The sequence below is a fragment of the Schistosoma mansoni genome, chromosome 1 (assembly GCF_000237925.1).
Source record: "Schistosoma mansoni strain Puerto Rico chromosome 1, complete genome".
Lineage (NCBI taxonomy): Eukaryota > Metazoa > Platyhelminthes > Trematoda > Strigeidida > Schistosomatidae > Schistosoma > Schistosoma mansoni.
Window position 1 is genome coordinate 554,012 of NC_031495.1, and position 11,444 is coordinate 565,455.

The window sequence follows — 11,444 nt, forward strand, 5'->3', positions numbered from 1 at the left end:
TGGGCACACGGGTAGGAGAAAGGCATGCTACAACAGACCTAGCCACAGCGAACAGCGTGGACCTGAGACACCAGCTGCATTGTGACAGCGACTATACTTGTTAAATTCTATAGTAATTCTGCAAGTAGAAATGATCTCACGGGAAGAGTCATTCCCATCTCTCAAGCAAGTGGATATCAGGACACAGTGGCAGAGTGGATGACGCGATGGCGTTTGAAGAGAAAGGTAATGGGTTCGAGTCCCAGAGTGAACATCAACAACTCTGAGATGCAGGTACATCCAGCTGACGAGTCCTAAGTAGGACGAAACTCGCGTCAAACTGGATTCCACTGCTAGCCACTATTCATCTTTGTTTACCAGGTTATGAAAGTATTTAGTTTTTCATGGAAAGGAATGATAAGAATCAGTGACCAATTAATATTATAATCTAACCCCAAACTAATTAGATTTTCTCATCACAACCTCATAAAATGGTCTTGCAAAACAGCTCCTTGTTTCGTCAGTTCATTACGATGAAATTGCCAGGTTTACTATCGATAGTCGACATGCTTATTTGAACACTGCTTTTAAACACGTGATTATCTCTTCTCGTTACTTTAGTCTTATCGACTACTTTTTTTCTATAAATAGACCAATTTTTACAGGAAACAGAAATGAATTAACAAGTAAGTTACGGTAAACTTGATTACTACGTCGTAGTTGTGTTTTAAAGTTGTAACTAAGTTAGTGAGTATTGGGTTAAAGTTCATATCGTTAACTTCAATATTCTCTTTTAGTTTGCATTAATGGTATTTTCCATTTGGTTCTGTCAATTTTAATGTTTATCCTATACATATATTCATTTCTAGGTGGAAATGCTCGAAAGTGTCGTTATTGTAATGAACTGTTCAATACAGTTGATAACTTGAAGGAACACATGACTTTGAAGCATTCCGGTAGTTATTTCTCTTACAAATATATGTATCTATTTGATAGTTGATTTATGCTAGACCACCATGGAAAACCTGGGAGCACTGAACGGCCGTTTGAGTCCTGAGAGCTGGATCGTGGATGCTCACTGCTGAAAAGTCCCATACTAGCGTTGTGAACAAAACACTAATTGGGGACAATTGAATGTATTTAGACACAAATTACAGACTATCTCACTAAATTCTTTTAACCATACAACAAACAGTTAATTTGCAAATTAACAACCAATTGTCTCAATTTTCACTGTTCCTTCTGTCAATCAATCCATCTTCTCTAATTCCATTGTTCATGCATTTTCCTACCAATTGCGCTTCATTTCAGTTCTTTCCTTATCAGTTTTCTGCCAAAATACATTCTATGTCTGACCATCACCATATAATACTTATGTGGATATAATTAGACCACACTACACTAGGACGAAATGCCCATCCAGTGCTTCCAGGTTTTCCATGGTGGTTTAGCTTGAATCAACTACTGAATTTCTACAATCTCCACAAACGTCATTCCGATAATGTATCTATTTGTTTATTTCTATTCTCGTTTGTTTACCGATGTATTTTTAAGATTTTACTAGCAGACCCACCTAATTATTTTGTTGATAAAGATTTGTAATATTTCGTTGTCAATATTTAGGACTGGTATCGATCAGTTCCTATGTGTCCTTAGCAGATCGCTTCAACATAACGTTGTTACGCCCTCTTAATATATTTGGTATTTAAATAGTGGTAAAATCTATAACACGGGTTTCCTCCTTCATGGGACTCGTCATTTGAATGTACCTACATTCTAGTGTTGATGTTCACATCATATTTGTTGAGCAAATTAACGTCCATCTGGACTCATTAGTTGAGTGGGTAATGCTCTGGTATTTAGAGCGAAAGTTATTAGGTCTTAGTCTCACTTTAAAAATTAACACTAGGATGCAACTCACCAGTTCCAAATGGAACAGCAATCCTGTCCCGGATTCCACTATTAGTAATATACCAAATATGCAGTTACTTTATGTATATTTTTCTAAATTCCAGTTATTTGAAAATACTCATGTCATTTAGTAAAAAAACTGCTCTCTGCCATATCAGCTTTGTTGTGTGCTGTGATCTGGTTGACTTGAAATACACGCCTACCCTAACCAGCTATCCAGAGTAAGAAAATTAAGAGTGGTAAAATGCTTCATTTGAAAATTGCATCTGTGAATGCACGTGTACTTATCATAAATTTATCCCCGTTTTGATATAAACAGACCAACTAAACTGCCATAGGCTGATGAAAGAGATGTAGGTTAATGTTATCGTTTCATTTTGATCTGATTTACTAGTGAAGTAACACAGATTAATGAATCATAGAAGTCACTAATGATACTTCTTCGTAGCACAATTTTCTCACCTTTTAACCTTCCTCAACAGTCAGAAATCGCGTAAATTATTCCTATGTTGTGTTTTTGTTACTTAAAACTCAGGATCTAAGCAAAGACAAATGATGGTTGTGTCTACATTATTGTAACTAATTCTAATCCATATCATCTAATTGCTTAACAGATTGATCACTTCAGTCAAGTTCATTCATGTTTTTTCATGTTTATTCACTTTTTTATTGCATAGAGAGAAAAGAATTCACTTGTGAATTATGCGGTGATCGTTTCAGTCGACAAGTTGCTATGACTCGTCATATGATTACTACACACACTGGTAATGAAACTTTCTTAAAATTCTTTTACACTTTAATGCTTACAGTACTGTTTATTCTAACTGATTAATAGAAATTTATGGGTTTGTACTTTAGTCATATTAATATTACCCTTATTTTTTTAACGCCTAAAGTCTAAGTATTGTTGGCTTCAGTAATACTATGGATCAATGTTGTGTATCACTATGGATTGATTTCTAGCCAAACTTTATTTAATCCAACCATTGTATATGCATAATTATTGACAGAGGAATAAGTATGAAGTTTAACCAAATGATATAATTGTTGAAATATGGTAACAATTTTGACTTTAAAATGATATTTATATTGTTACTTTCTCACCTTTCAAAACGAGATATGGCAACTTGGACCGATGCATATGTGTGCATGGTCCTACGTTGTAGCTGACTGACTGACATCTAAATGTGTTATCTTCGACTTCGCTTACCGTTGTAGATGCATACTACTGATAAGTCAAAGCACATTAAAATAGTTGTCCAAAGCTGCAAAGCAGCTAATTGAGTATCATCAGTCATGGTCTCTATAATTCTTGATATAACTATGCGCTACTCTATGCTGGCATATACTATCAACAAAATGAGATGAAGTTTGTTAGGTGATTAATGAACAAATCATAACAATTATATTTTATATATTGTGAGTATAGTTCTAGAATGTGGAATGAGGTGTGAATGAAGGAACTCAGGATCTATAAGGAGGTAGGAGATACATGAATGTACGATATTGTGACCAATTCTTAATGAGATTATCAAACGTCTCCAACCACTGATCAAGATCATTACGTGGACCAAAACCCGTTGATACATACTTATCAACAAGACTTAGTCCAACAATCAATGACTCATCGGTATGGGTTGTGGAGATTGTTAAGTCTTTGATTAAGATCATGAATCGATGAACGTGAGGCTACCATTGAGAACCTGGAAGCACTGTACGGCCGTCTCATCCTAGTATGGGATTTCTCAGCAGTGCGCACCCACGATTCCACACGCGGAATCCGAACCCAAGACCCTTGGCCTCTAGACCACTTAGCTGGCATCTAACGGTGTTAATTAATGTCTAACATCCAGGTTTTCAATGGTTGTCTAGTTTCAATTGATTCATGATCTCAATTAAAAATTCAGTAACTTCACTGGCTGATACCATATCTTGTTTTATCTCTTCCAACTTATTACTACACCAGCCAGTATATCACGTGAATGCACTCAATGGTTAAGCATACGTAATACATGCCTTAACCACGTCAGTCGATGAGGATTCACTATCTCATCAGCAAATTTCCGATCCTTACACATTATCTACATCTAACCTGAGTATTGTTCATTTACTCGTTCTATGAATTTAGAAAAATGCTTTGAATACCTACCAATATTTTACATCAGTCTTAAGATACGAAATGTTTGTAAACTTTTTTTTACAATACAATGTGAATCACCCGTCCAAATGACTTCATCATTCTGACATTTTGTCATATTAGATGAGAAACCCAGACAATGTGGTACATGTGGTGTTTCATTTTCGTCGCTGGTGGAATGGAAATCTCATTCAACATCATGTAGTAATGGTAAGAATTCGTTTCGGTTTATTCTAGTTTTGATTGACACTAGTATTATTTATATTTCCAAGTTTTTATCCATGTTCGTTGTTTCTGTTAGTTGTAAATAATGCAGATTCTGGCGCAGAAATCTGAATTAAGTCAAGTTTTCACGTTTCATATTACCATTTAAAGAGAAAGAGGAAGTTGAAAGCAAAGAAGTTCTTTTAGGAATATTTCATTAAGCCACGATTCGAGCACAACCCACCGCAGCATCTCAATCAAGTCATCTAGACCAAACTAGGCTGTGGCTGCCCCCAAGTGCCCTGGTACGGCCGAGAGTGGGGAGAGTTCGCTCTCCTTCTCGAAATGCTCTCATATGGCCACATGTATATAGCCTCTGCCAGGAAACTCCTACTCACTGCCTACTCGTGGCGGAAGTGTTGTTTACGAAATTGAGAGGACGAAAAGCGAATGTCCGGCGATTTAACCGGGTTGGTGGATATGGTGAGTCCACCTAGGGCAGTTGGAAAACCCTCATTCCAAACCAGTAGTGCACATGGGCTCCAGTATCCTGAGGGAACAAATAGCGTATAAATCAATCACTGGTCACTGGTTACCATGGGAATGCATCTCTTCACGATGCTCCACTGCCTTGTGGATCAGATCTTTAGGCCAAGGCTCCGGGTGTGGCCCCTAAGAAAACCAACTGCTTCAGTCTGAGCACCTGGGCAGTATCACAGCCCTCACACAAATCAAATGAGATCTGTGAGGCGCATATATATCTGGTGCCCCTTTGTACCAATATTTATGTGTTTTAATAAATAAGTTAGGAATATGAAGTATGTCGAGTATAACTAGTCAATAACAAGTACACCACTGCGACTAATTTTAAACCATGTCACTGAAAATCTCCAATAATTATACCAAGGATCTTAACTGTAAGAAGTCTATATTGTCCGAATAGTTAATGATTTCATAGATTGTCACAGTGTTTTAGTTGAATCATCTTTACCCTGTTTGTGTACCTGTATCAGTGATAAGTAGGGTTTTCATGAGAGGAATTCCTAATGTCAAAATGAAAACAGGGAAAGCTGACCGAATAATGATATGCAATCATGTAGCTAAATAAAGACTGCTCACAACACCGAATTTTTGTCGTCAGCCTCCAACAATAAAACCACTAATCATAGTTGAATGAGTAAACTAATTTTGTAAGCCACTCACTTTCTAATGAATTGAAACCTGACTGTTTTGTCTAACTCTTCCCTGTTATAATCCATGAGTTAGTGATACTATCCATCCAGCATTTTTTTTAAAATAATAATTTTCTTTTGATTTTAGATGCATTTAAACATGTATGTCAATTGTGTGGCGATCGTTTTACCACTGTTATTCATTTACGTTATCACAAACGAACTGTACATCAGAGTAAGTTATTCTAAGTAAAGTGAAACTTCTTATTTAAGTATTTAGTGAAATTTTCATGGTTGAAATTATGAGTCAATTAAAGCTAGACCACTATGGAAAACCTGGAAGCACTGGATGGCCGTTTCGTCCTATTATGGGACTCCTCAGTGGCAGTGCGCATCCACTATCCCGCACTCGCGAGGCTCGAACCCAGGACCTACCATTCTCGCGCCAGAGCACTTAGCCGATAGACCACTGAGCCGGCATCCAACGGTGTTAATGTCTAACTTCAACCAATCCACGATTTTGAGCAGCTGTTCATCAACTGTCTTCAGTGAGTTGATATCTCTACAACAGACTTGGTAGAACTCTACTGGTCACTGCTTCTCACTAGAACTCAAGGAAACATTCCTTACAGTCAGTCACTAGTGAGCATATGCTTATTGATGAGAAGGGGTTTTTGTAGATATTTCAGTATTTTCATAGTTGAAATCATGAGTCAATTGAAGCTAAACCATCATCGAAAACCTGGAAGCACTGGATGGCCGTTATTTCACAAGAATTAAATCAGTTTGTTCTGATGTCTTTTAACTTGTAGTTTGTGCTCCGTTTATGTGTTGTCCTCAGTATTTCCTGTTCATATCTATGTCTATTTTCACGATCAAATGGTGTTTTAACTTTGAAATAACAAAAACTTGACTGTCTTTCGAATCCATGTATCTTAAGAAAATGAAATGACTGTTACCGTCATAACTATTATTTTTTTATAATTTTACTTTTTTTTCAGAGACTCGAACGTATGACTGTACACAATGTGGACAAAGTTTTCTTCGTCTCAACAGTTTCAAGTATCATTGTTGTATGGAAAGTAAGAGTACTAAAATAAAAGAGGTTAACTTTTGAGAAAAAATAAAACCACAATAATAACTAATGTAACTCGGTTTTGAGGTGGACTTTCACTTTGGGATATCTAATGATGTCCACCTCTAGCTTTCTAAAATGTAAGAGGTGTAATAGACGTAAAACTCGTAATTCTGTGGCTAAGCATTAAGTGATAGTTTAATACATTGTTCTAAAACATTTTCTGTTGTATTCAACGTCTATGCCCTTTACACTACTGAACTTTGTCACTTACCGATTCTCACTGGGATCCCTGTGATACTACTTGAAGTCTGTCATTGATCGGGCTACATGATCATTATTATTAGTTGTAGTAACTATTTGTGAAGATTTATCTATTCGTAGTCTTTACATTAGAAATGAAATTTAGCTAGATATTTGTTCTATGCTCTCTTGTTCTCAGTAATTGTTCAACTAATTGTAAACCATATTGTGAACTTGTTCTATTTTTCCGATTTACGAACCATAAGGAGATTCTTCTAATATCGAAAAGAATCTACACTAAGCTCTCAGTTGACCTATTAACTATTGTTATACGATTTATCGTTCTTAATCTTTTGACAGTTTAGTATTTACAGTCTCCCCTACTCACATCCACTTTTTGGCTTGATCATATCATAATTGTCACATATCATTTTATGGTGTAGTGTGGTCGGGTATATATCTGTGTATGAACTACGTATGTTTAAAATATAATATTCGAATAGTGGAAGGTGTTTACTGTGTTCTGGACTCAACAGTCAAAGTTAGGAGAAAAGCTACTGAGTCGAAGACCAATGAGGATTCAGAATTGAATCAAGGCTAATAGTGCTGGTTGGGTAGGTAATGAAGGAAGTCATAGAAATCGATATTCTGACTGGTGGTTTTGTTACGTGATATCAGTCAAGAGTTGTAAGACATAATAAAGCAACAACTACTGAACACCTATTCAAATAGTATGTTTTATACTATGCCTGGCAGCAGAAGACTAAGAAGATCCAATTGAGGAAGATAGGAAGGAATTGAGAATTGGAAGGATCATACAAAATGTAAAAGACAATTGATGAAACATTTGTGGTTTTGATATTTTTGATGAAGGTATTCTGTAATCTCCTATTGAATAATAAATTGGTCATTCCCACCTGAGCTCTCGTTCACTACAATGGCAGCAAATGTCAGTGCAGATATATAAGTTTAAATAAAGTCACCACAGTTTTCTTTATACCTTAGAATTTCTGTTTATAATGAAACTAAAAGACCTGACCATTTTAGATAGTTCTTATAGAATTAAATATTAAACTATCCTTACTTACTTACGCCTGTTACCCCTCGTCGAGGAGCATAGGCCTCTCACCAACATTCTCCATCCAACTCTGTCCTGAGCCTTCATTTCCAGCTGTTATTCATCCTTTTCATATCTGCTTCTATTCCCCGACGTAATGTGTTCTTTGGCCTTCCTCTTTTCCGCTTCCCTTCCGGATTCCAAGTTAGGGATTGCTTGTAATGCACATTGGTGATTTCCTTAATGTATGTCCTATCCACTTCCAACGTCTTTTCCTAATTTCCTCTTCAGCTGGAAGCTGGTTTGTCCTCTCCCACAGAAGGCTGTTACTGATAGTATCCGGCCAATGGATGTTGAGTATTTTGCGTAGACAACTGTTTATAAATACTTGTACCTTCCTGATGATGGTCGTAGTAGTTCTCCACGTTTCAGCTCCGTGCAATAGGACTGTCTTGACGTTCGTATTGAAGATTCTCACTTTGAAATTAGTTGACAGTTGTTTTGAGTTCCATATGTTCTTCAATTGTAGAAATGCTGCCCTTGCTTTGCCAATCCCTCGCCTTAAACTATCCTCTTATAATATAATTTAGTTTATGATGTTGTTAAGACCTTTATTTGTTCTTCAAGAATCTAATTCATGATTATGTTCTATTTTCCCCAGATAAATCGACTAGTGTGAAAACCGATGATAACTCTGTATCATCAACCTCAAATCAACTATCTACACTTGACTCACCTGTCACTACTCAACAATCAACAACATCATCGAATTTCCCTACACCTTTATTAGGTATTACACCACCAGGATCATCAAATAATCCAAATCTTACAGCTATTGCAGTTCTATCAGCTGTAGTCTCAAGTTTTGGTTTATCAGCATTGTCTTCAACTTCCGAATTTACACCTAATTTAATCAAATCTACTGACCATACAAGCAATACAGATTCTAATTGTGGTAAGGTTGGATTATTTCAAATGATCAAATAGACCAGTGTGTATATTGCATAATTTATTATGCTTTAATTTCGCTTTTAACACGAATTGTGAATAGTTATTCGAAGAGAGCTTTTCTATGACTTTCCTCCAATTTTCTCAACATTTCTTTATCAGAAGGGGTTTTGTGAAGATTTCAGTATTTTCATAATTGAAATCATGAGTCAATTGAATCTAGACCACCATGGAAAATGTGGAAGCACTGGACGGCCGTTTCGTCCTATTATGGGACTCCTCAGTGGCAGTGCGCATCCACGATCCCGCACTCGCAAGATTCTTTATCATCATCTTAATTATTAGAAGTAAACAAGGATTCACTCATATTGTATAAATTTTCACAACATAACAGCATCAAATCGACAATAAACAGTGAAAGTTAATGATTAAAACGTTCTATTTTTAACTAGTTTCTCCTAGATTCAAATCCTACATAAACTACTTCAAATTGGATAGCTGAGTAGTATTATAGTGTATGCTACTTATGTCGACATACGTAGTATATAACACCAATTAGAAATGGAAGGTTTAGCAACAGAATGTTAGGAGGATCGAATCGAAGAGATCGGGAACAGACAGTAATTGTTATGGTAATGAAGTTTAAGACAATTAATAAAGGATTTACAAATGAAGTGTTGAACGTATAGTTTTCACATTTAACGAAAGAACTCAATGATTTTATATTAAAATATATTTTAGGTTGTCCCCATCAATGTGTTCATTCATTACAGTATCACCAGTTATCATAATTTTTTAAAATGTAGCTAATAGCTGAGTATAAGTATCTGTACTTGACTGATAATAATATAATTATTAACTTTATTTTGTATTATTCCTTTAGAAAATGAGTACTTAGGATGCTTTGATGATCCTGGGTTCCTATCTATCCGATAGGTTTCACTGATTCTGAGCGCTGCCAAGTTATATCTCCTCATTTCCATAGTTGTTTGATTGGCTCACCGGTCTTCCACATTGTCCTAACATTCCATGTATCTATATTAAATGTTGCTCTGGTTCTTAGAAGGGGCATCAGTCTCATGATTTAGGAAGTATTTTGGCTTTCACCATGAGACGTCATAATTCTTCTAAATGAAGATTGTTCAACTCGTAGGTTAGGGTTTAAATCTTTTATTCTGGTTAGCGTTTTTTTTTACCAAGGTTGTTTCCTAGGGGACTGAGTTACTAACGCCATACATAGCCGTCTTCCTTTACCCGGTTTTCGAACCGGGAGTAACCCTATAAGATCTACTGGCAGAGTTCAGAGTAAACCTTGACTGTCAGTGGGTTATACCCATGCGAAACGACTTCTCTACCAACTGAATTCTGGTCTACCCACTGTATTATCTATTTTTAATGTCATCCACTTCAACACAAACAGATGGACGATCTCAGTAGAACCAGTCACTTCCAACATTGAATATTTGAGACTTATGATTTAAATATTTCCTGAGTATCGATAAATAAATGAGCGAATAAAGTTGAGTTCCTTGTTGATAACCTTGTGTTTTCGTTTTTATTTTCAGTGTCTACTGAACAATCTTCCACACTTCCTACGCCTTCACTTGAGTCTTCACAAACAGTGGATACAACTACTCTCTCCAATTTGAAATTATCACTTCCCAACTTTTTCTTTAATAGTCCTACAAACACGACGACGACGTCTTTAGACTCTTCCTCTACTTCTAATGTTATTGTTAACACTTCTGCTCAAACGTCTTTAATGAATCATGTTACATTGACGAATGCTTTAGCTGTTCTCAATACTTTTGCTTCATTCCCTACAAATGGAATTCATTCACCGAATATGCACAGTGCTTCCAATATTAAACAATTAAATAGTAGTACCAACTCGAATACAATTAAGACTGAACCAATCACTACTAGTACTGCTGTCACTGAAATTGACCCATCTATATTAATTTAATAAAAGGTAAAATTATTAGATTACGATATGTTGTAAACTTAATACATTCGTGACTGTTTTCATTTATTAATCTCACGAAGTTGAAGTTGATGTAACTGTTCGTATTTTGAATTGTGTAGTTTTAAGAAATATACTATGATTTTCAGTCCAATTCATTCATGATACACATTTTGCTACGACTTTAGGCTGCTCCCTAATGTCATGTGACAAAACTGCCAGTCAGAATATCGATTTCTTTGACTTCCTCCATTACCCAACCAACCATCACTATTAGCCTTGATTCACTTCTGAATCTTTATTGGTCCTCGATTCACTAACTTTTCTCCTTACCTTGACTGTTGAACCCAGAACACAGTAAACACCCTCCACTATTCGAATATTATATTTTAAACATATGTAGTTCATACACAGACATATACCCGACCACACTACACCAAATCGTGTCCGTTTGTTAAGTGATTATCTCGGGATTCAACAGTACATTTTGTTATTCCAACAAGCTTTAATATTTCTTCTGATACATCCAGAGTTTTATTCTGTCGGTAATACTTATGAACAGCCAATTAAATTCCATATCCTTTTAGAGTCTCCCCTACACATAGCCACTTTTTGGCTTGATCATATCATAATTGGCATATATCATTTTATGGTGTAGTGTGGTCGGGTATATATCTGTATGTGAACTAATTGTGTTTAAAATATAATATTCGAATAGTGGAAGGTGTTTACTGTGTTTTGGATTCCACAGTCAA

The 11,444-nt window shown here is 36.0% G+C and overlaps 1 protein-coding gene across 1 annotated transcript in view; it reads left to right on the forward strand.

Annotated features, from left to right (window-relative positions):
* The window catches only part of Smp_160440 (putative zinc finger protein), a gene marked incomplete at its 3' end in the record, with an annotated part of 38,573 nt that extends 27,881 nt beyond the window's left edge, over positions 1-10,692 (forward strand). The window contains exons 15-21 of the mRNA XM_018792903.1: positions 849-935; positions 2,568-2,654; positions 4,151-4,237; positions 5,552-5,638; positions 6,405-6,485; positions 8,440-8,733; positions 10,292-10,692. Coding sequence (XP_018647469.1) covers positions 849-935; positions 2,568-2,654; positions 4,151-4,237; positions 5,552-5,638; positions 6,405-6,485; positions 8,440-8,733; positions 10,292-10,692 — 1,124 coding nt within the window. The remainder of the gene's footprint in view (positions 1-848; positions 936-2,567; positions 2,655-4,150; positions 4,238-5,551; positions 5,639-6,404; positions 6,486-8,439; positions 8,734-10,291) is intronic.
* Between the last annotated feature and the right edge of the window lie 752 nt (positions 10,693-11,444).